Here is a 27674-nt window from a genome sequence, read left to right as displayed (position 1 = left end):
TTTAATAGATTTACCTTCAACAAAAAAACTAATTGCAGAAAAGGCATTTATGTTCGAAATACGATCGCAACACTAGATGGCGCTGTTCACAGCCATATCATTGAGGAAAAACTGTTTCCTTTCGGTAGGTATAAGTATAGCATTTCTCACTTTTTGGAAGAGCAGAGTTCGCCGTCACAAGCAAAAATATTGCTTAAAAGAAAACCCCGACCTCTATGTGTAAAATTTTATTTAATCCAATTTATTTATTGGATCGTAATCATTTTATTTTCACAATTCTATTTCATAACTATTTATCATTTCGGTAGCAGTAGTAGTTTAGCTTAGAGTATGTAATTATTATGATGAGTTGGTACAACTAAACTATGGTATAATGAATTATGACAACCGTAATTCTGATTAGGCCCTAAAGCTGTCAAGGACTGAAACTTTGGTTTTGTAAGTTTATTTTCTGTACCTACAGCAGTAAGTATTATTATAACAGACACAACGCGGTTAGCATCGCAGGTGAACAAAGCGACCTAATTCCAACCTTATGTGGCTCGGCACAAGGCTCGATTTTAGCTCCGACTGAATACCTATTGTACGTCAATGACATGCATAAAATTTTCCAGCATGGATCCGTATATCAATTTGCAGACGATACTTGTATAATTGTAGCAAACGAGGACTTGCAGACTGCGCGGGACATGATGCAACAAGACTTTGACACACTGTGCAAATGGGCTCATGACCTAGGTTTGTCTATAAATTTCTCTAAAACAAAACTTATGTATATACATTCACCTTATAAAAAAGTAAACTTCACACCACAAATCGTGGCCCACGACCACAAATGTATGCACATGACCCACGCAGCCTGTAATTGTGCGCAGCTAGAAATTGTTAACGAGCACACTTACCTTGGATTAAAAATAGACCATAAGTTCAACTGGAATCCACATATAAACAATGTTTGTAACAAACTAAGATCTATACTGTCAAAACTATCCATACTAAAAAACAAATTGCCCTACAATACTTTAAGGCTCCTGTACATGGCACTGGCCGACTCTGTTATAAGCTATGGCTTAGAAAGCTACGGCAGAACATATAAAACATATCTAAACGACATATTTAACCTACAACTACGTATACTCAAGACAATTGTACCTACTAAAATTAAATATAAATACAAAGATAACTATGAAAATCTATTCAAATACTGCAAAGTATTAACTGTATTTGAAAAAATTGATCTAGCAATAATAACTCAATACTATCACAATATAACAGATTTAAGGTGGCTCGCCTAGGTTACCCGAAGCTCAGGCTGCGTTAGATGGCGTTAATCTGCAAATTACCAGTCTTATTTTTTTTGTGGAGTCGTACAGGCATTTATATACTTTCAATTATGCTTCGCGAACATTTAATATTAAAATTGACGTATTACAACAAACATTCAACTTCTCATTGTAACGTTAATCCCCTTAATGTAGATAAATTTACTATTTTACACTATTTTTAAGTACCACTCACACATACAAACAGTGTTTTTGTATTCCTTCTAGTCGATAATTTCACACGGCGACAGCTTGTTTAAATAGCCTTGCGGTAAATACGTGCCATCGCATGATTTGCATGGAAGTACTGGGTTCGAATCCAGGACTTATTCTCTTTTTTTTTTTATACTACGTCGGTGGCAAACAAGCATATGGTCCGCCTGATGGAAAGCGGTCACCGTAACCTATGGACACCTGCAACTCAAAGAGTGTCGCATGCGCGTTGCCGCCCCATTAGAAACTTGTACACTCCCCTTTGCTGCGTGTGCACAGCAAAAAGGAGTGTACAAGTTCAAAGGAGGGTTTGGGTTGCCGACGACTCAAAGGACAATAGACGGAACAAATTAGTTCCGTAAGTCCTCCCGTTGTCAGCACCCCGCACCCTCGTTGAGCTCTGGCAGCCTTACTCACCGGCAGGAACACAACACTATGAGACACTATTTTTTGTTTTATTATTATACACAAATGTATATGTACTCGTACAGTAGTTACTGAGCGTTTTCCACAAAAAAGATAAAAAACCTATTCTCTTACATGGTAATAATTTTTGGGTTCGTCGAACTCAGAATTTCTAACATAATTATCCTAATCTGATATTTTAAAAAATTACAAAAAGTATAGATAAATTTTAGTTTCTAAACTACGATTCGAATGATTTTTTTTTTCTAATTGTTTATTTTCGATGGAGCAAGGGTATTCAAATCGCTTTTGAAATCTTAAATTAGTAAATGAAAATGCAATAGTTAACTGAGTAACGTTAATGCTTTAAAAACTCAAGTGGACTTTTTTTATCTAAGGAGTAATTTGGATAAAATATTATATTTAGCGAGGGTATTAAAAGTTGTGTTTTATATCTCAACTTAATAAATAGAAAATCAAAATGACAATAAAAAAATTAATATGTTCTCTAAGATAAAATTGATACCTTCGGCTCTCCATTCTTGCTCGGTCAATAAAAAATACGAAATTTATATCCAAAAAAATACAAAAAGCTTATAGAATCCTGGGAATCGAACGCACCTTCACGGCGTGACAGACGACTGTACACCAACGACGCCATTACATAACACGCTGTTACCGACGAAATTGGGCTATACATATATAATTATTTAAATATAAATAATAATGTCAAATCCATACTAATATTACAAATGGGAAAGGGTGTGTGTCTGTTTGTTTGTCCGTCTTTCACGGCAAAACCGGAGCGACGAATTGACGTGATTATTTAAGGGGATTTAGTTGAAGGGATGGAGAGTGACATAGGCTACATTTTGTCTCTTTCTTACGCGAGCGAAGCCGCGGTCAAAAGCTAGTTTATTATAAATGGGAAAAGCTGGTTACTGTATAATCTGAAGTGGAAGAATTCGTTGTTTCACCAAAGATAATGTGTGTTTGTTTGTTTGTCCGTCTTTCACGGCCAAACGGAGCGACGGATTGACATGTTTTTTAAGTGGAGATAGTTGAAGGGATGGAGAGTGACATATGCTACTTTTGTCTCTTTCTAACGCAAGCGAAGCCGCGGGCAAAAGCTAGTACAGCACGGGTAGCATGGTCGCGCGATAGACGATAAAATATCAGGCCGTCCCTGTCGCACTATTAGTAAGTGCGATTATAGGGACGGCCAGATGTTTTATCATTTATCGCGCGACCATAATTGCCTGCCTGGACCAGATTATATTGATGATAATTTGATGATAATTATTATTTGTAACCATTTAGTTAATATTGTCTTCAGTTACCGCGATAGTTACTCATGAAATAAAGACTATGAAAACGGATTAAATCGCGTATAATGAGTTTAAAATTCATCCCGATGTTTCGAACACTTTACAGCGTTCGTGGTCAACGGGTGACTGAGGAAAAATATTATTAATTATTATGTGCAAAAGCTACCCATATTCTTGCTATTATATTCTTGTATAAGGTATAACCATTTAGTTGTTGAAGAAAAACATTCACACAACAATAACATAGGTCAACCAGCTCAGTAAATGCAATACATTACTAATACTATGCCCACACTATGACCTATGTATAATGTATTATACCAGACGTGTAATATTTTATTTTATCAACAAAGGCATAATAAAGGATTGTATTGTATTTTTGTATGAAAATAAAAAATAGGAAAGCAATATAGTAATAGTCAAATATTCCATTTAAAAAATATAAAAAAAAAATGCAAAAAAAGTTCAAATGATTAAAAAAAACTGCGGGTTGGAACTCAAGATCTTCTGCTTCATAATCGGTGCATTTGACCAAGACGCCATTTCGATTTACATTAGCAGTGCCGAAATATACGATATGTATCTTTATTGACAAAATGCGTCATTATTTCTGAGTCTGCTTGAGTTACATACATACATACATACATACAATCACGCCTGTATCCCATAAAGGGGTAGGCAGAACACATGAAACTACTAAAGCTTCAGTGCCACTCTTGGCAAATAAGGGGTTGAAAGAAAACGAAACTGAGACATTGCAGTGACAGGTTGCCAGCCTCTCGCCTACGCCACAATTTAACCCATATCCCATAGTCGCCTTCTACGACACCCACGGAAAGAAAGGGGGTGGTGAAATTCTTAACCCGTCACCACACAGGCCAGCTCAGCCAGGCAGCAGGCAGGCAGGGGGCAGGTCTGCTTGAGTTAACTAAACCAATATCTTTAAATAACTACTTGTCAAGAGCCAAATGTCACTGATGACAATGTCAACTAAAAATGCGCGAAATATGACGGCTCTGTGTCTGTACACAAAATTTGGCACGCACATTTACGTAAAATTAATAAAAAATTCACATGGATTTGTCCATGATTTCTGTATGAAACAATGTATTTCATTCACTACCGCGACGACGGATAATGTATAGTAGATGTATGCGCATATTTTTATTTAGTTGTAGTGTGCGGTGACTAAATAAATGGTAGATGTTTTTTGTATGGAAAGCGAGCCACCTTAAAGAAAAAAACACGACCCGCGCGATTACGTAACCTAGCCAACCTTCCAACATTTGAAGTAACAAAAAGTAACAATGTGTACGGGCAAAGGTTAGGGAAGTGTATGCTACCGCATATTTTGAATAGATTTTCAAACGAACTATTAAATTCGTTGGAGGGACGAACGAATAAGCAGGTAAGAAATATTGTAAAGAAATATTTGTTTAAGATAAGGCAGTCTAACGACGCCAATTAATTGAATACTTAACCCTCAAATAAATATGTAAAAATGCATGCAATCATTAGTATAATTACTTAGCCATAAAAGATAGGACTCCTTAACTCAAAAAATCTTTATTAGTTAAGATTAGTAGTTAAGAAAAAACATGTTATTTTTTTTTTTATATACTACGTCGGTGGCAAACAAGTATACGACCCGCCTGATGTAAAGCGGTCACCGTAACCTATGGACGCCTGCAACTCAAACAGTGTCACATGCGCGTTGCCACCCCATTAGAAACCTGTACATTCCCTTTTGCTGTGTTAAGTACACAGCAAAAAGGAGTGTACAAGTTCCAAGGAGGGTTCGGGTTGCCGACGACTCAAAGGACAATAAACGGAACAAGTTAGTTCCGTAAGTCCTCCCGTCATCAGCACACCGCACCCTCGTTGAGCTCTGGCAGCCTTACTCACCGACAGGAACACAACACTATGAGTAGGGTCTAGTGCTATTTGGCTGCGGTCTTCTGTAAGGCGGAGGTACTACCCCAGTTGGGCTCTGCTCTAGATTCGAGCGAGACGATATCCGCTGTGCTGTGCCCTACCACACAAAGCGGAATATCATTCGCTATGCCCTACCTCCTACTATTTGTAATTATTTATAGAAATAAACAGTTTAAATTTTTAATTTTTTTTTTTAATTTTTTTTTTCTACTCCCGAACTGTTATTCGTGAGTTACAAGGTCGTGCATAGAACTTTAAAACCCTACATAAAAGATCTCAGGACAAGTCTATCTAGTCTATACCCTGAAAACATTTAGTAGCAGTAGCACGATATAGCTGTTACAGTTCAGTAAATACATTGCTACCAACTTAACAAACCAATTCGCAGAGTCGAGACTCCTTCGTTTTCTGCTGCGTTCATTTGGCGACGCGTCGAATCGCATTCAAATGTATGAGAACTCGATTCAACTCGGCTCGATTCGTCTTAGTGGCCAGGCTTCAAAGAACCATACCATAGACAGTTTTATTTTCATGTTTGCACTCAAACTGCATATTCAAAATGGTAGGCGGTCCACTAGATAACTAAGATGACTGAAAGTAGGTATTTGTTGATTTATAATTTTCTTTCAAAATAAGTGCTTGGTCGTAGAAAAAGTATTGTATGCAACGGTGTTTAACTGAGTCAAAAAATGCTCGTGGCGTCTTTATTAACAATTTTCGGCTTCGCCTCAAATTGTTACCCACGCCACTCACCTTTTTTGACCTCTTTTTAACCACCAGTTGCATAAAATACTATTGTGGGCATATGACCTACGTCAACTAAAGGCCAGAATTACTGAAACTGCGTAGCAACTGAGTAAGTTGTTTTTAACTTCAAATAAAATTGTAAACGGTTGGAATTTAATCGCAAAATAACAAAATTTTAATATTGACCTTCCGACCCTCTTTAATAATATTGTTATTCAATGTAAAAATCGTGAAAGTTTAAATCAGTTTGAAGACTAAACACGTTTTTGAAATATAAAAACAATAGGTAAAACCTGCCCAGAAATATATTGCTATTGTCAAAAGGTCGCTGTTACTCTCATGTATTCGGTGACAGTTCACTTTAGAATGAAGAAAATAGTTGTAATGAAATTCCACATCATGGCGCGTAGTCATATATTTCTGATCAGGGGGCCGATTTTTGAGTCTCACTGTCACTAAAATACCGGTTGAAAACGGTGAATTGCCTATTATTTTCAGTGACAATTTTCTGAATTCGAACGCGTGAGACTCAAAAATCGGCCCCCAGGCTTTAAATGTACCTGACAAAGTCCGTTGGCGGCCCAGACGGGCCCACCGGTCTACTGGTCCACCATGATGATGGCGATGGGGTACAATCAACCAATTGGAACCTAGGCCACTGTAGAACTATATCATAGTGACGTTATGAATCAGATTGTAAGAAATCTCTTACTGCTTGTCATTTTGACATAGTTGTAAAGTAGCCTATGGTTCCAATTGTTTTTTTTTTAGTATGAATAGGTAGACGTTTGACCACGATCACATCTGATGGTAAGTGATGATGCGGTCTACGGTGGAGCATGCTTAGCTATGAGATACCTATTTACTCTTGCTTTAAAGAGACCTGGACTGTACTCATGTGGAAACACAGACTCAGGCAGGGCATTCCACTCCTTGGCGGTTCGCAAAATAAATGTTGAAGCGAAACGCTTAGTGCGTATTTGATTGAACACCTTCGGGCTGATGATCGGGCGGGATGATGCTGGACACGAACCCGATCGCTCCAGGCTTCCTGTCGATGTTCTCTGGAATATCAAATATCGTTTAAAAACATGTACCTGACAGAGTCCGTTGGCGTCCCGGATGGGCTCGCCAGTCTCCTGGTCCACCTTGATGATGGCGATGGGGTACACCTTCGGGATGATCCGGGACACGAACCCGATCGCGCCGGGCTTGCTGTCGATGTTCACTGGAATATAGAATATTTTGATTTAACTAGATATTGTGCATATCGTATCGTGTTATTATATTATGTATATCGTTATCTAAGTACCCACAACACAAGCCTTCTAGCTTACCGCGGGACTCAGTCAATCTGTGTAAGAATGTCCTATAATATTTATTATTTATCATCATGCTAGTTCAGCGGTGGCCTGGTGGGTTTGAAGGAATTTGAGAGGAGGGACAGATTTACACCAAAAATGCATTATATCAAGCACTGTTTTGAAGTTTCGGTGGAGGACATGGTCCGCGGGCCGTACTTTACACACTACTCTTGTTCATAATCTTAATTTCTATTTAGGTGATGATTTATTAACTGGTACTTATGTACCAGTAGCGGCTGGTGAAAATTTCTGCTAGGCAACACTGAGCAAGAAACCAAAAGGTATGTTAGGTAATTTACTAGTACTCAATTAATTTTAGGCAAGCCTGTGGGAACCGGCTTGTATGGATTAGCCGCTGCTGCTGTGTACACTGGGTTCTAGTGATAATATTTTTTTTCAACTTTACTACTCGTCACGCTAAGCACCTGATCACGCACGTGATTATATTGCTGCCTAGCTTGGACGGTGTCATTGACCACCGGCATAAAGTGCGGGACGATAATGTATAAATGTAATATGGCAATTAGCCACTTTCACAGTTTAACTTTAAGCGATAACCTTACATGTACTACACAATTAAAATAGGTAACAGTTCTTATATATACCGATAAGCGACGGACTTAATATTCACTAACCTTTTGGGCAGAGGATTTATAGTTATTACTGTACCCACAGTGCGTTTATAGTTCCTCAATACACCTAATAACACGAGAGTAACAATATCCAGAGACGGAAATCGAACCCGGGTTTGAGCTTACGCGGCTAACGTCATTGCCACTAGACCACCCGACCGGACCTTCTCGAGATGTTACTTACCAATATTAGCGTTTCCTTCTGTAGCCCCGTAGAATTCAGCAACGTGTTTGATGTTGAATCTTGTCACGAAGTCGTTCCAAATCTGTAATTTCACCGTAATTACATATTAAAAAAACATATAATCTTCAAATATTTTTACTACTTCAAATAATTATCTAATCTATACAAAGTATTTTCTTATATTTTTTCACGCCTGCTTGTGTGATTTTCTTATGGAAACAATGTCTATCGTCACCTTTTGATAGATAAGGCAGTCAGCTGCAGAGAAAGGGGACCATCTGCATAGAAGCCTCTATGTAAAGGTGTTAAGCGAATAGTATCGCTAACAGTACAGACGTATGGGAGGAAATTATTAACATAGCCTTGTGAATGCTTTGTCCATCCAATCAGCAATAAATAAAAATATACCTAAGTCCAGAGCAAAATAAGCTCACATTACTCTGTCCCTTAGGTCCATTTGTTACGATCCCTTACAAATCTTACAATGTGTGTCTGTATAAATATTAATCTGTCTAATCTATCTAATACTTTTAAATTAGCAATTCTTGTATATATATATATTTCTTCATATACACCGGCGATCTCAGAAACAGTAGGTACTAACGATTTCGCTGAAATTTGTTATGTGAGGGTTTTTGGGGGGTGAAAAATCGATCCGGCTTAGTCTTAGGTCCCGGGAAAAGCGAATTTTCGAGTTTTCATGCGTGTTTCTTTATAATAAAATAGAACTCCCGAGCGAGGCTTATAACTATGTGTGAATTATTATATCGATTCAAATTACAATAAACATAAATAAGCTATCTTATATATTTACCCCCTTATTCATAAACGTACTCTAAAGTTATGAAGCCGATAAAATTCCCTTTCCGACGTATTGGTGTGATAGAAAAGACAAACGTTTAGAGTACATTTATGAATAAGGGGATTATTGTTTACCTGAGGACGCATGCCGTTGCCGAAAATTGTGCGAACGGAGTGCTGCTTGTCGGTCGGCGCGGGCGGCGTCGCCAGCACGTAGCGGCACATCTCGCCGATGTAGTGCGCCACCTGCCGGCAACAAAGTGAAGACGCTGTTTAACCTTTTCTATATTTACATACATACATATAATCACGCCTGTATCCCATAAAGGGGTAGGCAGAGCACATGAACTACTAAGTTACAGTGCCACTCTTGGCAAAAAGGGGTTGAAAGAAATCCAAATTGTGACATTGCAGTGACAGGTTGCCAGCCTCTCGCCTACGCAACAATTAAACCCATATCCCACAGTCGACTTCTACGACACCCACGGGAAGAAAGGGGGTGGTGAAATTCTATAAAAAAAATGGTATTTATATATTAGTAGCAGATCGAAGCATTAAAATTATTTGCTATTTTCGACTTGAACGCTGTATTGTGTATTGTATAGTCTAACTTTTGAAACAAACAAGCACGGAGGGTCACTCAAATTGTATGGCCGTCAATGATTTAGAATAGAGTCTATTGCAGTGTTACAAACTTTTAAATGGAATATCAAGCAGCTAGACAGTACAGTAGTGGTGAGCCACCGGTCGGCGACTCGATTTCAATAAATAAAATAAAATAAATAAATAAATATTATAGGACATTTTTTACACAGATTGACTGAGGCCCACGGTAAGCTCAAGAAGGCTTGTGTTGTGGGTACTCAGGCAACGATATACAGTGAAACCTGGTTAAGTGGGACCTGGACAAGTGAGAAACCTCTTTAGTTGGGACCCAAGGTGCGGTCCCGACACTTTCGCGCCGATTTACCTCTATTAGTGAGACATAACACACCTCTATAACTGAGATTAGCCTTTTCGATTTTACAGTCACATTTCCCTCTATTAGTGAGACAAAGGGTTTATTTTACCTCTGTTAGTGAGACTATATTTAATATGTATATTAACTTAATTGTTTGTTAAGAATTTTATAGGAATTTACCTCTGTATCCGAGATACAGTCAATCTATTACCTCTGTAACTTGGACTTTATTGAAAATCTATTTCCATATTTTTAAAAATTTTTAGCTTATCTTTGAATTCCGCGATTGATCTTTTGTGTTCAGGTGAGTTTAAGGATTTTTTTGGTGATTTTAAGTAATTAAAACTAAAATCTCGATAGGTAAGTAACATAAAAATTATAAAAAAATACTTTCATAATATACCTATAAAAGTTCTAAGACACAATGACGTTAGAGTCTTATATTTTATTTAAAGGCTTATTTACCTTTTCTTTTAAGTAGTATGCAACCAATAATAATTATATCAGAAACACCTTATTTATCACCTTTATAACTGGCATATCCCCTATTCTGGCCTCTATTAGTGATACCCTCTGTAAATGAGACAAACATTTTATTATGCCTGTCTAACTGAGACCCTGAATAAGTGGAATACCTCTTTAAGTGAGATAAATTTTGTCGTTCCTTGAAGTCTCACTTATCCAGGTTTCACTGTATATATAATATATAAATACTTACATATATAGAAAACATCCTTGACTCAGGAACAAATATCTGTGCTCATCACACAAATAAATGCCCTTACCGGGATTCGAACCCGGGACCGCGGCGTAGCAGGCAGGGTCACTACCGACTGCGCCAGACCGGTCGTCAATGCCATAATCTTTCAACATGCAAATATAAATGCAGGCAGGCACAGCTCATCAATGCAATGAGCGTACCTATCGGCAATTTGGTAAGTTGATGATTTAAAATATTTTGCATGTTCCAATATTAATAATAAAATTTATAAAAATGTAGCCAATAAGCCTGACATTGTGATAATAGATCGACCGCAACGCTGGGCCGGGATAAGAATCTCGAGAAAGCCGAGAAGGAAAAGTCCAATGAGTACCTAGACTTGGCTCACGAGATAACCGCCACGTGGGATGTTGATTCGACGATCATTGTCCCGATAGTCGTTTTAGCGAACGGTCTCATAGCGAAGAGTCTCGACCAACATCTTAAGAGACTCTCGCTGTGGCTGGATCAAGGGCCAGATGCAGAAGGCGGTAATCTTGGACACGGCGCGGATAGTACGACGGTTCCTCTCTGTGCAGCCCTAACCACCGGCAGCTTGGGCCCTGCCCCGTTGCTGGCGGGACCCTAGGTTAGGTTTTTAATAATGTGTTTATATTATTTTATATTGTTTTGTAAGTGTTTTTGTATTTTATTTTTATACTCATATTATAATTTATAAACAACCTAACTTAAGAAATAAAATGAACAAAGGAAAATTTATAAAGTATTAATTTTATTTTTATTTCTAATAATTAAACTTCAATATACAATGCAAAATGATAGTCTCTTTGTCATTGTACTGACCTACAATTGTGAAGGATATATTTTTATAATGATTGTTCTGCATATTTAATAAAATCATAATAATTTTTTTCTTTATACAATCACAAAGGCCACAAGGGTAAATATATTCACTGCGAAGAACGTAGAAGTTTCAACACAAGCTTTTGTTTACTTTTATTAAGAAATTACTCATTAATATTGAGTCATAATGCATACAAACCGTGTATTTTAAATATTTTTATCAAGCATACACTACATCTACATAATTCACCTGAATTTCACATAATCCGATCCGATATCAGATGTAGGACCGATATCCTGTATATGAAAGGTCACCATTCCACGGACATTCTACATCCGATATCGGATCGGATAATGTGAAAACGTTCTTAGTCTTGCTTCCATTTTATACATATCCATTGACCATTGGCCTTGGCCCCTATTATCTTGATTACTTGATAAGCAATAGGATTAATTATTAATGAATTTCGTTGATTAAAATGAGTATCCGCTTATAACATTAAAATCCTACATGATTCCGTCGTATCGTAAGCGCTGGTGGCCTAGCGGTAAGAGCATGCGACTTTTAATCTGAAGGTCGCGGGTTCGAACCCCGGCTCGTACCAATGAGTTTTTCGAAACTTAGGTGCGAAATGTCACTTGATATTCGCCAGTCGCTTTTTAGTGAAGGAAAACATCGCGAGGAAACCGGGCTCCCAATAAGGCCTAGTAACCCTTCGGTTTGGAAGGTCAGATGGCAGTCGCTTTCGTAAAACTAGCGCCTACGCCAAATCTTGGGATTACTTGTCAAAGCGGACCCCAGGCTCCCATGAGCCGTGGCGAATGCCGGGATAAAGCAAGGAGGATGATGATGATGATTCCGTCGTATCGCAAAATACTTCACTGTTTACACGTTAGTGTTAGTCTATTTACAAATGCTTCTCGTCAAACCGGTACCATGCAATAAACAGGTACGCATTTTATTACAAGATATTTTATAGGAGGTAAATTGCGTGCGCTGGTACCAATTTACTAATAAAGATGTGTCTATATGACACCCTCATTACATCGTCAGTCGGTTAAAAATCTTGCATCGACAGTAAAGAGTAGTAAGGAGGTAGGCATTCACATATTATAATTATACAATTACGAATCAGAATGGTTATTAATTAATAAAAGTTTGCAAAAGAAATTATAGGGAAATATTATAATAAGAGTTCTTTCTAGAATTCAAGTATACCATTATATTTATGTTTGCATATGATACGCAGCATTAATGCAACATCTGACCTCCACAAAGTTCATATATCCGACAACTTTCGTAATCGGCCGTTCACCCGACTTCTTATCTCGCTGGCAGAGAAACGCAGAATTTCACACATCTAGATATATTTTGATTACTTTTGCTAAATATGTAAAGTTTTTTCCTACAATTGTTTTAAAAAACAATATTTTTCGTATTTTATGACCTTCCAATAATAACATTATTATTACAGGTGAATATTCTCTTATACATCCATCTATAGATACGGGTCATCTTGAAAGGGTGACACTTATGACTTAGGATTAAATAGCGACCGCGGAGGTACTTTTTTTGTTTGTTTCTATATCAAGGCGATTTTATTTATTTGTTTATCATATAAAGAAACAACCATTCAATCATACCAATATTTAATTATCATATCAATTTGCTCAAAGGTTCACTGAACAAAAGTCCTTTATAGGGATAAGTTCACCTTAGTAAATTGTATTTATTCTTTTTTGTCTTAACTTATTTCATGTCTCATGTTCAATAAAGTGCTTTCTATTGATACATATGTATCACCAGTACCTACACTTTAGAATCCAATGAAATAAAATACAATAGCAAGCAATACTAGTAGATACAAGCCTAAGGCACTGGTCCCACCGCGAGCTAGTAAGTTATGAGCTATCGGCTATAAAAATGATAGCTCACCGCTGGGCGAGTAACTATAAACATCGCCGTGTCTCTTTTATTTAGGTACACGGGAGTGATTATCTTTTGTTCGTTTTTATAGCCGATAGCTCATAGCTCGCGGTGGGACCAGTGCCTAACTACGGATAACATAGATAAGTTTTCTAGACGCTCAAGGTGAAAATGGCAGATGAACATAATTACCGATGAAATTACACTACTAAATAGCAAGTAATAACTTAAGTAGAAATTACCACAGTTATTATTGTCAATTAAATTACATTTGTAATTTGTAATAAAAACTCGTTTTCTTCACAGAGGTAGGATAGCCGCAAAATAAGAATGTCGCAAGGTTGCGACTTGCGAGTTCGAAAACGAATTAAAAACCTGATTTATAATCCCATTAAAGGTGTCTACGAAAATTCTAGATATTAAGTTGCCGAGATAGGGCCTTCTATAAAGAGTCAAAACATATGTTAAAAACCATACATCATACTAGTCTAAAACACACGTTTATCTCTAAAACTCCATTTTGACATTTTCCCGCAGATAAGGACTTGCCTAAAGTAGCCTCAACTAAGCTGCGCAACTTGTGGCTAAGCACATGTGCACTTGTAGGTACAGCTACTACTCATTCCCACATTATTTTAATGAAAACACATCTCACCGTGGCCTTGTACTTGATGCAGTCGGGGAAGTACTGCGAGGCGGAGAACTTGTGCTTGACGGCCACCGTGCAGCCGAAGAGCAGCGCCTGCCCGACGCTGATGACGCCGCCCGCCGTGTGGTACAGCGGCAGCGGGCAGTACACTATGTCCGACGGCGTTATGCCGCTTAGGTAGTGGATGCCGGCTGCCATGAACACGAATCTGGGGGGAAATTTAATAGTTCAGTGAAGGAATGGTTTATTTTATTGGCTACATTAGTTTTTCACAAAATGAAGAACTTTTAAAAAATACTTAGTTCTTAGTTTATTCGTATAAAAGTCAATATTTTCTTTATTGTAAGCGACAAAGCGGGACCTTCGACTTGACTTCGACATAGTTTACCAAAGACATATGTAACTCCGTATAGACGGATAAGGTCTAAGAAAAAAACGTACCTCAAAGCCCTAGAGAAAAAGGTACGGTGGCCAAGATGGCGTTACACCTTTGGGAAACGCTCGGCTAGATGGCGCTAATATTAATATTTGACATTTTAACACATATCAAGCTAAGAATATGGGCCAAATTGTCAAAACTGAGGTTCAAAAGTTTTAAGCTTGTGTCAAGAGATGGCTGTCTATGCACTGTGATTACACATTTTACTTTGACAGTAACTCTCTATAATATCAATCCTCTTTGGTGTTCTCGTAAACTCGTATACTCCATTGCATTGGATGAAGAATAGGACAAATATGGCCAATGCCACCATTGTTGGTACGAATGTGTTACCAAACCAGAAAAAATCTTAGGAAAAATTAAAGTTTCACTGTCAAAACCAGGTCAAAACCGTTAAAAAAAAGCCAGTTATTTGTTTGCCTTGTCATTCGTTGTAGAGGATATAACACAATGACGCGCCAAGCATCTCTCATCCTCTATTAAATATTTAAAGGAAAATCATCACATCACATAAAAACTATAACAAGACAATTAGTGTTATTTTTGGAATCATTATTGTTTCAAAAATAGTCATTAAAAAACGACCTTTCCACATGAAACAACGTGCAATTTATTCCATTATCACTTTCAAGCAGAAGAGCAGAACATTTTATGTGCTGTGGTAAATATTTGATTAATACCTATACTGTAATACCTAACCACATATTTTTTTTATTCTAGGTATAATTTAAAATATCAATGACAACAGAGGCAATTAACTATAATGCATTTTTATCCTATCTAATAAGCGATGTTTGTAATACGGAAATGGAAAAATAATAGGTAAGCGAGACTCCAGCGATTCCAATACATATTTCTCTCATGTTACGTAATAAGACGTAGTAGGTATACATTATATGTAGCTACCAATGTAAATGTTAATGAGAAGACACCCAAAAACAAGTTTATTACCTATCTGTTTGTACCTATCTGAGGTACAAAAACATGTTCTTTTAAAAGTAAAGAAAAAAAAACAACTTGATTTTATATGAGTTGTGCGATAAAACGGAACATAAATTCGGCAACGCGCATGTGACACCCCTTGACCGCTTTCCATCAGGCGGACCGTATGCCTGTTTGCCACCGACGTGGTATAAAAAAAAGTCTGGTCTAGCTAGATAAGTAGATACTCTAGATACCTAAGTATATTTATATCTAAGTTTTAAGGTGGCTCGCTTTCCATACAAAAAACATCTACCATTTATTTAGTCACCGCACACTACAACTAAATAAAAATATGCGCATACATCTACTATACATTATCCGTCGTCGCGGTATTGAATGAAATACATTGTTTCATACAGAAATCATGGACAAATCCATGTGAATTTTTTATTAATTTTACGTAAATGTGCGTGCCAAATTTTGTGTACAAACACAGAGTCGTCATATTTCGCGCATTTTTAGTTGACATTGTCATCAGTGACACTTGGCTCTTGACAAGTAATTATTTAAAGTTAAAGATATTGGTTTAGTGTGGGTTTAGTTATTCAAGCAAGCCGGCGTATCATGCTTCCAATTTTATCACTTGTCCACGTGGATAAGACAACTGTCACTCTCACACTGACGTACTTGCCAAAGCGTGACGGATGCTTTATCCACGTGGATAAATGATAAAATTGGAATCATAATACGCCGGCAGACTCAGAAATAATGACGCATTTTGTCAATAAAGATACATATCGTGTATTTCGACACTGCTAGTGTAAATCGAAATGGCGTCTCGGTCAAGTTACTGACTATGGTGCAGCAGATCGCGAGTTCGATTCCGAAGTTTTAATTTAATCATTTCAACTTTTTTTTAATTTATTAAGTTTTTTATATTTTTTTAAAGGGATATATATATAAGGAATAACTATATTGCTTTCCTATTTTTTATTTTCATACAATAATACAATACAATCCTTTATTATGCCTGGTAGATCGTCTTTGGTGAAACAACGAATTCTTCCACTTTGGTTATAGAGTAATTTGACATTATTATTTAAATTTAAAATAATATATGTATAGCCTAATTTCGTCGGTAACTGCGTGTTATGTAATGGCGTCGTTGGTGAACAGTCGTCTGTCACGCCGTGAAGCTGCGTTCGAATCCCGGGTTTCTTATCAACTTTTTGTATTTTTTTTGGATATAAATTTCGTATTTTTTACTGACCGAGCAAGAAGGGCAAGCCGAAGGTATCTATTTCATATTAGAGAACATATTGATTTTTTTATTGTCATTTTGATTTTCTATTTATTAAGTTGAGATATAAAACACAACTTTTAATACCCTCGCTAAATATAATATTTTCTCGAAATTCAATGGCCTCCAACATCAATAATATTGAGTTTTTAAAGCATTACGTTACTCAGTTAACTATTGCATTTTCATTTACTAATTTAAGATTTCAAAAGCGATTTGAATACCCTTGCTCTATCGAAAATAAACAATTAGAAAAAAAATCATTTGAATCGTAGTTTAGAAACTAAAATTTATCTATACTTTTTGGAATATTTATAAATATCAGATTAGGATAATTATGTTAGAAATTTTGAGTTGGACGAACTCAAAAATTATTACCATGTAAGAAAACAGGTTTTTAATATTTTTTGTGGAAAACGCTCAGTAACTACTGTACATATACATTTATGTATAATAATAAAACAAAAAATAGTGTCTCATAGTGTTGTGTTTTTGCCGGTGAGTAAGGCTGCCAGAGCTCAACGAGGGTGCGGGGTGCTGACGACGGGAGGACTTACGGAACTAATTTGTTCCGTCTATTGTCCTTTGAGTCGTCGGCAACGCAAACCCTCCTTTGAACTTGTACACTCCTTTTTGCTGTGCACACACAGCAAAGGGGAGTGTACAAGTTTCTAATGGGGCGGCAACGCGCATGCGACACTCTTTGAGTTGCAGGCGTCCATAGGTTACGGTGACCGCTTTCCATCAGGCAGACCGTATGCTTGTTTGTCACCGACGTAGTATAAAAAAATAAGAGAGAAAAAGTCCTGGATTCGAACCCAGTACTTCCATGCAAATCATGCGATGGCACGTATTTATCGCAAGGCTATTTAAACAAGCTGTCGCCGCGTGAAATTATCGACTAGAAGGAATACAAAAACACTGTTTGTATGTGTGAGTGGTACTTAAAAATAGTGTAAAATAGTAAATTTATCTACATTAAGGGGATTTACGTTACAATGAGAAGTTTAATGTTTGTTATAATACGTCAATTTTAATATTAAATGTTCGCGAAGCATAATTGGAAGTATATAAATGCCTGTACGACTCCACAAAAAAATAAGACTGATAATTTGCAGATGTAACGCCATCTAACGCAGCTTGAGCTTCGGGTAACCTAGGCGAACCACCTTAAGTACACTGTCTACAAATTCTATCTAGATATATTATTATAGCCCCATTAAAAATGCACACAAGCTTGAACATTGCATGTCAGGTAGGCTAGGTGAAAGCAGACTATAATTGAGACCAGAAGTGAAAGTCACACTTTACATGTACGACTAAAATTTTATATATAACCATGCACTACTCATCTCGCTATTTCTTTCGGAATTTGACATTTTATGATAATACTTCTGCACTCTCTGCGCTATCATATACTGTGCAGAATTAGATTATACAGCAGAGAATATAGTATGCTACCGCCAACTGGAATTACTTTGATTCGGGGGGTGAAATTGATCGTTGAACTTTGCACTAAAATGAACTCGGTTCTAAAGGTTTTCATTATCTATTCCTGTTAAGCAACTACATCGAACATTGTTCAAATTCGCGTTCAAAACTCATCTCTCTATTCTTCAAAAATCGATCCATGTTACCCCACGAATCAAAGTAACCCCAGTTTACCGGTAGCTATTTTCTAAATCATTAGGTAACGGAACTTATTTTGGCGAATGTCATTTCTCATCCATTTTTCTATATAATTGGTACTCTTTGGCGTAATGATGAAGTGACAAAGCTATACTACACATTTTCTCTAACATAGTTTCTGTATAAGTGATCATACGTTCTGTTTAGTTATAAGACCTAGTTATTAATTTTCTGGGTGCCCTGAAAACGGGTCACTATCAAGTTTATCTTATCGCTAAACGACTATTTCGGCTAGATGTCAGAAAATGTAAATATACAGTCAGCATAAAGTCAATTCAGCTGGGATGACTTGAAAGTAGAATACTCAATCAGCAAAAAGTTAATTTAACTGGATGGCTAAGACTTAGAATGAATGAGTAGCCAAACGTCTGGAAATATACATAGTCCGTATGATTAGCATATCTAAAAAGTCAAAAGTGAAGTTAGTTAATTGACGTCAACACAGAACGATACAGTAGCAAAACGTCCGGAAATATAATGTGTCATGGACGTCATGGTTTATAATAAATATGTAACAGTTCTTATTAACAGTGCGAGAAGGTTTGAATTCTCAAGGCACTTAAGCATTTTAAAACCAGACGTTTTGCTAACGGGTCGTTTGGCGTTTATTCTTTTTAGCAATAAAAACATTAAACAATCCAGACTTTTTGCTCCTCGACTGTTTAGCGTTCATGTCTGTTTTGTAATACAGACATTCGAAGATGAAGATGTTTTGCAGTTAGATCATTTTAAATTGTTACGTTTTAAGATCCAGACGTTTTGCTAAAGACGCATTTAGCATTCATGTCTACGTAGCCACAAAGACATAACACAATCCAGACATGTCAGCTATATAGTCTTTTAGCGATAAGGTAAATTTGATAGTGACCCCTGAAAACCAGTGCCGCGTCTATAAGACACGGTATTCGCTGAGTGGCAACCTATTTGGTGTACTAGTTATTAAGTATTATGTACTTGTTTTTATTATGTATCTGTATGCCAAATAAATAATTTCTATTCTATATATTACAACTTATATTAATTTCTGAACCCAAAACTTGACAACTGTAACTAGGTACCAAAGTGTGGATACTAACTTTAAAATGCCATGATTTCGTAAGTATAATACAAAAGTTACAAAAATTATTTAGGTATGTCTAACTAATCTGTAGCCAGTGTGGAACTGTGGACAATCAAAGATTTAAAGCAAATAAAATAGGATTACAATTTTAGACAAACCTGGAGCTTGAAATAACGGCAGCTTTCGGCAGTCCCGTGGTTCCAGATGTGTAAATGTACAGAAGTTTTCCATGGAAGCCATCAGCATCAGCCAAAGTCCATGGAGCAGGTGGAGTGGTCTCCAGTAACACTGTCAGGTCAGCTACCTGGTCTCCGCTCGATTTCACCTCAACGTTGGCAGTGTTGAGAGGACGGTGAACGAACTTGAACAACTTCAGTGATGGACTCAATTGACCCACTACTTCTTGAATTGCTGAAACACAATTTTTGTTAACCTCAGTTATCTTACCTACTAAACTTTTTTGGGAATACATTGTATGCAAATAGTACATAAATTTACGAGAAATTGAAGTTAATTAATTGATTTAAACAATAGACTAATAAAAAGCAATAATGTGTGCGTTTAATGAATGGATACTTGCGGTGTCGTGTCGGCATGATTGTATTTTTATTTTATCACCTATCACTGTGCTCGTCTTTTTGACATTTAAATACATACTTTAGGTGATAAAACTACAACCACATCTCGGACACTGGCGGTCAAATATATGAAAGAGGCGCGTTTCTAGCACACATCCTAAGCTCCTATAGGTGAACGCGTACCATGCTTGTATGAGTGAGATATGACAGGTTGACTGTTCGCGTTTTTGACAGGCGGTAACTGTGAGGTAACCGAGAGGGGGTGGGTGGCGCTTTCAGCGGAGAGCGGAAGTGGCCATACTGTACGATAGTACTCTTTATTATACTGTGCTACAACCGTGCTGATGGCTGGTTCTGCTAAAAATTTGTAAATAAAGATATATGTGTTTAATGTATAAAAGTAGTGATTTATAATATTACATAAACAACGAGCCAGCGATTACAATCAGTCACAGTAACTTCATAACAATACGTTACGCAATTACCGGTTTGGTATTCCTCGGAGAATATGATCACATCGCAGTTAGCGACGTTGACAGAGTGTATCAACGCGTTGCCGCGCTGGTTGGTGTTGATGAGCGGGCACACGGCGCCGAGGCGGCCCGCGCCCAGCCAGATGCTGGGCAGCTGGGGGCAGTTGCTCATCAGGATCCCGACCACGCCACCCTTCTTCACGCCTTGTGCTTTCAACACGGCTGTCACGCGCAAGCTGAAGTCTTCCACCTTAAAAATATATTTATGCTGTAACCATTCTTGTGACTTTCAAACAATTCAAATAATAACTTGTCTTCCTGAAGGTATGGATATAAAAGACAATATAATATGATATGGCGGGCTGTCCTTCCTTGTTCTATTGGTAAAAAACTCTGCAGTGGTAGGTATATTAATATCTTGTAAGGATAATTGATACCCATTGATAGCAATGGTCTACTAAATAAGTAAATACTGCTTGGTTTTACAAGCTTAAAAAACCGACCAAGTGCGAGTTGTACTCGCGTTGCAAGGGTTCCGTACACTACAAGAAGGGCTTAAGCGCTTCCTTTTTAGTAGGAACTTAAGTCATTTTTGCGAATAATCGATATTTTGAACAAAACGAAACAGAAATGACTTTATATGTAATATTCAAACGCGCTCACACAATTTCAAGAGATTTGGTAACTCCTTGCAGCGGCAGTGAGTGAAATTCGTAATTTGAGTTTTTTTCTTTTAATTCCGACTTACGCTTCACTGTAGATTTCTAATAGGTTTTCCTGTAATCTATATATTGAAACGTCTCGTGTATTTTTTTGAAAATTTTATGGAGATAAGAGGGGGATAAATGGTCATTTTTTGCCTATTTTCTTAAATTACTTGAAAATTACCTTACTAAAAATTATTAAAAAAAATGAAATACTTATAAAAAGCTCTTTCATTTGATATGTAACACAATATAGTTCTAGAAACTTTGATTTTTAATTTTCACTTTGACCCCCCAAAAGTGGCCCCTATAATTGAATTTTCTTAATTTAAATTACATGTCCGTCTTTGGGTCACAGGTTTACATATGTGTGCCAAATTTCAAGTTCATCGGTTCGGTAGTTTCGGAGAAAATTGGCTGTGACAACGGACAAACAGACACACGAGTGATCCTATAAGGGTTCTGTTTTTCCTTTTTCCTCAAAACGGAACCCTAAAAACCAGGTGTTATAAAATATTATGCCTTACAATCTACCTTACCAGGCCATACTGGCTACTACTATGTTTTATATAAATTTTAAACAAAAGTAGATGATACATACTAATACCTACATTAAGAAAGTTGAGCCGGATTTTATTGATAAATTGAAAAGCCTGATTCATACCAATGTATGACTGTTTTGTTAACTAGTGTATAATCTGGCCTGTGCCTTTGAAAACAAAGGAATACACCATACTGCACCATATGCTTGTTTGCCACTGAGCCCCCATGAGGATGTAGAAACAAAAAATAAATAGTGACCCATGTAAAATTTTCTGAGGTGCAATATGGCCCTAAGTCTATAGACGATAAGTTTGGAGACACCCTGGCATATAGCATCTATTTGAGTATTCCTATAATATATTTATAAAATAAAAATATTGTAGACATACACAAATAGAATAGAATACATTTACTTAACATCACACATAGTACACACAGAAGAAGACATCCAATTAGATATTTATTTGGTACACTAGCAGCTCTCGGACTAGAAATGTAATAGAAAACTAGAAAGACTCAAAAAGGTTCAAAAAAATGGATTACCTCCTTAAAAGTCCAAACTTCATCTTGATGTAGGAAGCATGGTTTGTTTGGATGACGTGCCACAGTCTCGTGGAACGCATCTGGAATCGTCCAGTTCTTTTTTGAGAACTGCCTTGTCAGCCATAGCAGTTTTACGTAGCATATCAAAGCTCTAAAACCAATAATAAAACAGTAGTGAACCATTGTCTGTTTAGTTATAGCTTTAGCAGATTACTAAAGGATAATAATATGCTAAAAGTTTAAAAACTGATTAGGCAAAAGAGAATTTTGTCCTTTATGATTAAACAAATGTCCTTACTTTGCTAATGAACATGTACTATCAGCTGCAAAAGTGGATGGCGAATTTATCAATGAATTCATTCATAATTTATCCATGCACTTTTGCAGCTGATAGTACATCATTTGCCAATAATAAGTTGTAGGTATTCATCTAAGTGTTTGCAATGTGAGCATAGGTATTCAATTGTAAGTTAAAACACATCAAGGATCAAACTAAGTTGGGGTATAGGTAAATACATATTTTTCTCACATTCCATTAAACTAAATAATGTGTGTCATTTACCAGTTATAACTATTATAAGTTCTAAACTCATCCTTTCAAATTAAATATTTATAGAAAAAGAGTAAACAACATTGTCCTATTCATAAATATTGTTCATTTCATTTTAACAGTAATATTTTTGCAATATTTCTTCCTCATGAGTGTTTGTGATAAAACAGGCTCATGAGTGCAAAGGTCAATTTAATAGTACGATGTTAATTTTGTCTCTTACAGTTGACATTAATTTACTACTTGAATTTTAATTCCTATTGCCTAATTACAGGTGACTTTAATAAATGATGACGTGCATAATCGGGAAACTCACGCAATATCCCTCGGGGCAGTTCTCAGGGCGACGTAGCACCATCTCCAATGAAACAAAGCCACATACACTAACACTAAACTAACAGATAATGTTAAAGTTGAGAGAAAGCCGTAAAAGAGGCAAACGGCACATGCCGCAACCACAGCGGCCCCGACGAGTAACATCGCGACTTGCTTTCGCCACGAGTAGCGACTTACTGAGCGGCGACCCACGATTGTAGCGGGACCCTGTCTTTAGTGGACGATAAGTAGATCGTAGCGGAGAATTTGCGGACGCTCTTCAGCAGTACCATTCAAGTGATGGACGTTTAACCCAACGCACTTGATTTTATTGAATCAAGCAAGTTCTCGTCAGTACTGCGTAAGTAAGGTAAATGCAAATGGAAACAGGTGTTGTAGGGACAAGTTCATTACTTTTCGCATTAATAAAATACAGTTGAATTTTCGAGTTAATGGAGACGTCGTTGACAGCTGACGTTTTAATATGTTATGACATTTCACCACATTTGACTTTGACAACTCCGTTCAGTATTGCGTTCTAACATGGTTCTAACTTTCTGGGTTGTCTCGTGGTTGTCTCCGGATACGTAGTATATTCTTAGTAGCAGGGAGAATAGAGGTAATCTCCATACTTAATAGTTTGTGGTGATATGCCTAGACACTTGCACAGGCGCTGCCTGGCGGGATTAAAATGTCAGTGTGCCTTTGGTGTGCCTCCTCATTTTTGTATGATTTTGGCACGATTTTGGTCCCTCTCGTTGACAATCGTTGAAAATTATTTTATGCCGTGATTTGTTTTAAAGATATGAGTGCCTGTGTGTTAGTGTTTGTTTTCTTGAAATACATATTGAGGTATATAAATAATATAAAGTAAAATGAAGACTGACAGGGAACGGTAATTTACTTATACTTCAAATTAAATTCTGCCGTTGAGCTTACGTCTTTAATGTTTCTGAACAACTATGATGAAATTGATGGGATTTAAATTGACTGTTTATGAATAGATTATTTAAAATCTCTTTAGAAGTTGAAATTGCAAAATTGAAATCAAAATAACTGACATTTCGCTGTAGCAAATTGAATAGGTTAGAATGATTAGTGACATCTAGTGGAAATACGCTGAACTAGTTTAGTTACTGCCATCTGTTGGTGAAAGTAGTTGTCTTAATTAACCTATTCATTAATAGATGGCGTTAACAATGATTATAATGTTGACATCTAGCGGTCAGTAGTTAAACAAAATATGACTGCGACATCTAGTAGTGTCAAAAAACACTAAATCGTTTTTAAAATTGTCACTAGATGTCGTTAAAATAAATGTTCGTGCTGCCATCTAGTGACGAAATGAACAACCTATATAGTTTTAATCAAGACTAAGAGATGGCGCTATTACTAATAATTGAATGTAATTTAAAATAGCCGCTGCGAGCACTCATGCCAGGGTACTGAGGGTACGTAGCTGAATGGCACAAACGCTCACGAAACGAAACGCTCGTAGATGTCTATTTCTATCGCTCGTGCGTATTGGCGCGACAGAGCCGACAACCTTTCGCGGCGTTTCGTTTTCGTTTCGCGTCGCAGAAATGCCATTCGGCTACGGCACCAGTGATGCCTTATGATGGGTCTCTAAGTCTCTATATGACTCGGTATGTCGCCAATCGCGATACAATTAACGTGAGCATTGACATAATTATGACATAATATTACAAATATTACAAAGAACGTGACGTGACTACGTTGATCTGTATACTTGAATTTGATGAACTAAGTGCTGGGCCATTTTGACGACCGGTCTGGCGCAGTCAGTAGTGACACTAGTGACCCTGCCTGCTGCGCCGCGGTCCCGCGTTCGAATCCCGGTAAGGACATTTATTTGTGTGATGAGCACAGATATTTGTTCCTGAGTCATGGATGTTTTCTATGTACATAAGTATTTATATATTATATATATCGTTGTCTGAGGAACCACAACACAGCCTTCTTGAGCTTACCGTGGGCCTCAGTCAATCTGTGTAAGAATGTCCTATAATATTTATTTATTATTTATTTATTTATTATTATGGCACATGTATGGTGCTATACCGTACATCGTATGTCGTATTTCTAGGACTGCTGAAAACAATTTTGTTTATTTTTTTTTGTTCTGAAAACGCCTGTAATTACAAGACAAAAAACGTTACACAGTTACTTAATTTATACATAATATTATGCATCTTTAGTAGCTTCGGCCTTGTTTTAATTTATCGTCACTCGTTGCAAATGCCCTGCTTTTCCCACTTATGTGGTATAAATGTACTATTACGATTTTACGAATTTATCGAACAGATACTACCAACACTACCTATTCAAATGATGTAAGTACCTAGGTACTCTACCATACATAAGTACAGGGTAAACCCAGCCAGAATTATAAACTACAGCTTGGCAAACCATTTTTTATTTTATTTTATTATAGCAACACTAACTTTTTTCGTACAAAAGTGTCTCACTCAATAGTTGCCAAACGATTTACCTACATAGATGGTGGCGCCCCTATGATTTTATAGGTACTCTTTTTTGCCAGGCATATTTCTTGCCATAGAATATTCCACCATTTTTATTTACTTGTAGTTCGCATAGGTCGTAAACTTTAAAATAAAACACGTATTGAAAACTGAAAACATTTAATCAATCACTCATATTTTACGATATCACATTCTTTGAGCCCACATACAAGTATATTTACAGCAGACATTATGGTGCTTAAGTACATAGGACATGTACAAAACCATTTTCTGGTTTCCAACGCTTATATAAAATTACATTTTAAATTATCATAACTAAAAAAATTAATCATTGGAATACTCTGTCTTATGATACTTTTATTCGCTACCTATGTTATTGTCATGTTCTTATACTTAATTTATAAACAAGCTTTAATATTTTACTATCTACATATTGTCCTTTTAGCCCCTTCATAACAAACCAGAATCAACTGTTTGAGTATTCTCAGTATTCACATGGAGAAATAAGTAAACTTAGAATGTTCACTCCATACATAAACATTAAATAAAACACCTTTATATTATTTATACCTTATTAAAAAGTAGAAATGGAAAAGGTTTATTTGTAGACAGAAACACATAGGTACTTAAGAAGAAAAAACATAGGAAGGAATGTCAAGAAATGATCATAAGTATTTCAAGTTCACGATAGGTACTGAACAAAAAGAAACAAATATATGGAGTGAACACTATAGGCTTAAATACCTATCTATGGCTGCAGTCAGTCTGGCATGCATTTAATTATTCTACCCATATTATGATAATCTTAACTATAATCACAGTCTTATTTGTCCGATTCCGATCTTCTCGTATTCTTCTGGCCCTAATGGAAGGTACTTGCCTAGTTTTAAATCTAAATAGTATAATTTGTCTTTTATTACTGATGGGTTGAAACCTTCTTTTTGTAAATCCACTTTCTTCATCTTGAATGTGCCTGGAAATGAAAATATTGTTAAATATGCATTGGTATGATGATATTAAAAGAACAGCTCGATCAAAGTGGATAAAAGAAGCCCAAAATATAATGGCAAACTGTTAGCTTTAAAAATAATTTCGCCTGGCAACATTATGAAAGAAAGTTTAAAAAAAATAACCTCTTTTTTTTCCGTGTCGTTTCGAGGATAAAGGTCGCGCTAATTATTCCGAAAATTATGTAAAACTTAGTACTCTCAGGTTCAAATTTAAAACATTAAAAGAGGCCTGAGTACATCTCTATGATTGAAAAGAAGCTAAGAACAAGCAAACAGAAAAGAAGAAGGAAGCCGATAGAAGACTAGCAAGTTTTATTAATAATGTACACAGCTAAAGGCATCTTTAAACATAAGAAGGTACACCTAGAATTATGAATTTAGCTCACCCGTCATATCAACGCTGGTCATGACCCGCATGAAGACAGGGCGCGCGTACGCCGGCAGATCCTTGGCGATGCGCTTAGCCAGCTGCTCCAGGTCGAGCGTGCCCTCCGCATCCACGATTCCACACATGCCCGCTCGCCCTTCGATGTTCGGGACCTGGAATAATAATGGAGCTGCTAAGAGGATTTTACTACTGGTTAAAAAGTAGGTATCCCAACACTAACAAAAACTAGTAACAGTAACGCAAAGATATAAACCTCAGACATCCGCCGTTGGGCAAGGACACGTCCAATTAAAAATAAAAGAAGAATCAAAGGGCTTCTAAGCTTCCTCTTTCAGACATCACCGAATCTTTTTTAAATCAGCTGCCGATAAGCTAATACCTATATGCACAAAACATGTCTTTTTACGTAATGAAGCTTACCTCAACTCCATAAACAACAGCGTCCCTCTGGTCCGCGACACGAGACACGGCTGACTCCACCTCAGTCGTGCTGACGTTCTCGCCGCGCCAACGGAATGTGTCTCCAGTTCGATCCCGGAAATACAGGTAACCCAACTCGTCTGCCACTAGGATGTCACCTGTAACGAAATCATGTGTTCTTAGCATAATCTACTCATGTATA

The 27674-nt window shown here is 36.9% G+C and overlaps 2 protein-coding genes and 1 long non-coding RNA gene across 3 annotated transcripts in view; 1 reads left to right on the top strand and 2 right to left on the bottom strand.

The window, feature by feature from the left end:
- Positions 1-23575, bottom strand: part of LOC125227323 (long-chain fatty acid transport protein 4-like) — a 33822-nt gene extending 10247 nt beyond the window's left edge. Inside the window, exons 1-8 of the mRNA XM_048131608.1 lie at positions 23152-23575; positions 22286-22436; positions 20508-20745; positions 19603-19855; positions 14039-14240; positions 9067-9177; positions 8131-8212; positions 7048-7178 (exon numbers count right to left, since the gene is read on the bottom strand). Of these exons, the coding sequence (XP_047987565.1) occupies positions 7048-7178; positions 8131-8212; positions 9067-9177; positions 14039-14240; positions 19603-19855; positions 20508-20745; positions 22286-22436; positions 23152-23315 (1332 nt within the window). The 5' untranslated portion in view covers positions 23316-23575. The remainder of the gene's footprint in view (positions 1-7047; positions 7179-8130; positions 8213-9066; positions 9178-14038; positions 14241-19602; positions 19856-20507; positions 20746-22285; positions 22437-23151) is intronic.
- LOC125227325 lies at positions 2-4891 on the top strand. The gene is made up of 3 exons (XR_007177174.1): positions 2-1282; positions 1822-1823; positions 4506-4891. It is a non-coding gene; the product is annotated as an uncharacterized LOC125227325 (long non-coding RNA).
- A 2221-nt stretch (positions 23576-25796) lies between the features above and the next one.
- The window catches only part of LOC125227322 (long-chain fatty acid transport protein 4-like), a 44115-nt gene continuing 42237 nt past the window's right edge, over positions 25797-27674 (bottom strand). Inside the window, exons 12-14 of the mRNA XM_048131607.1 lie at positions 27473-27630; positions 27051-27204; positions 25797-26627 (exon numbers count right to left, since the gene is read on the bottom strand). Of these exons, the coding sequence (XP_047987564.1) occupies positions 26470-26627; positions 27051-27204; positions 27473-27630 (470 nt within the window). The 3' untranslated portion in view covers positions 25797-26469. The remainder of the gene's footprint in view (positions 26628-27050; positions 27205-27472; positions 27631-27674) is intronic.

Source organism: Leguminivora glycinivorella, chromosome 6 (genome assembly GCF_023078275.1).
Source record: "Leguminivora glycinivorella isolate SPB_JAAS2020 chromosome 6, LegGlyc_1.1, whole genome shotgun sequence".
NCBI lineage: Eukaryota > Metazoa > Arthropoda > Insecta > Lepidoptera > Tortricidae > Leguminivora > Leguminivora glycinivorella.
Note: the sequence above shows the minus strand (reverse complement) of the source record. Positions and strands in the feature narration are given on the sequence as shown.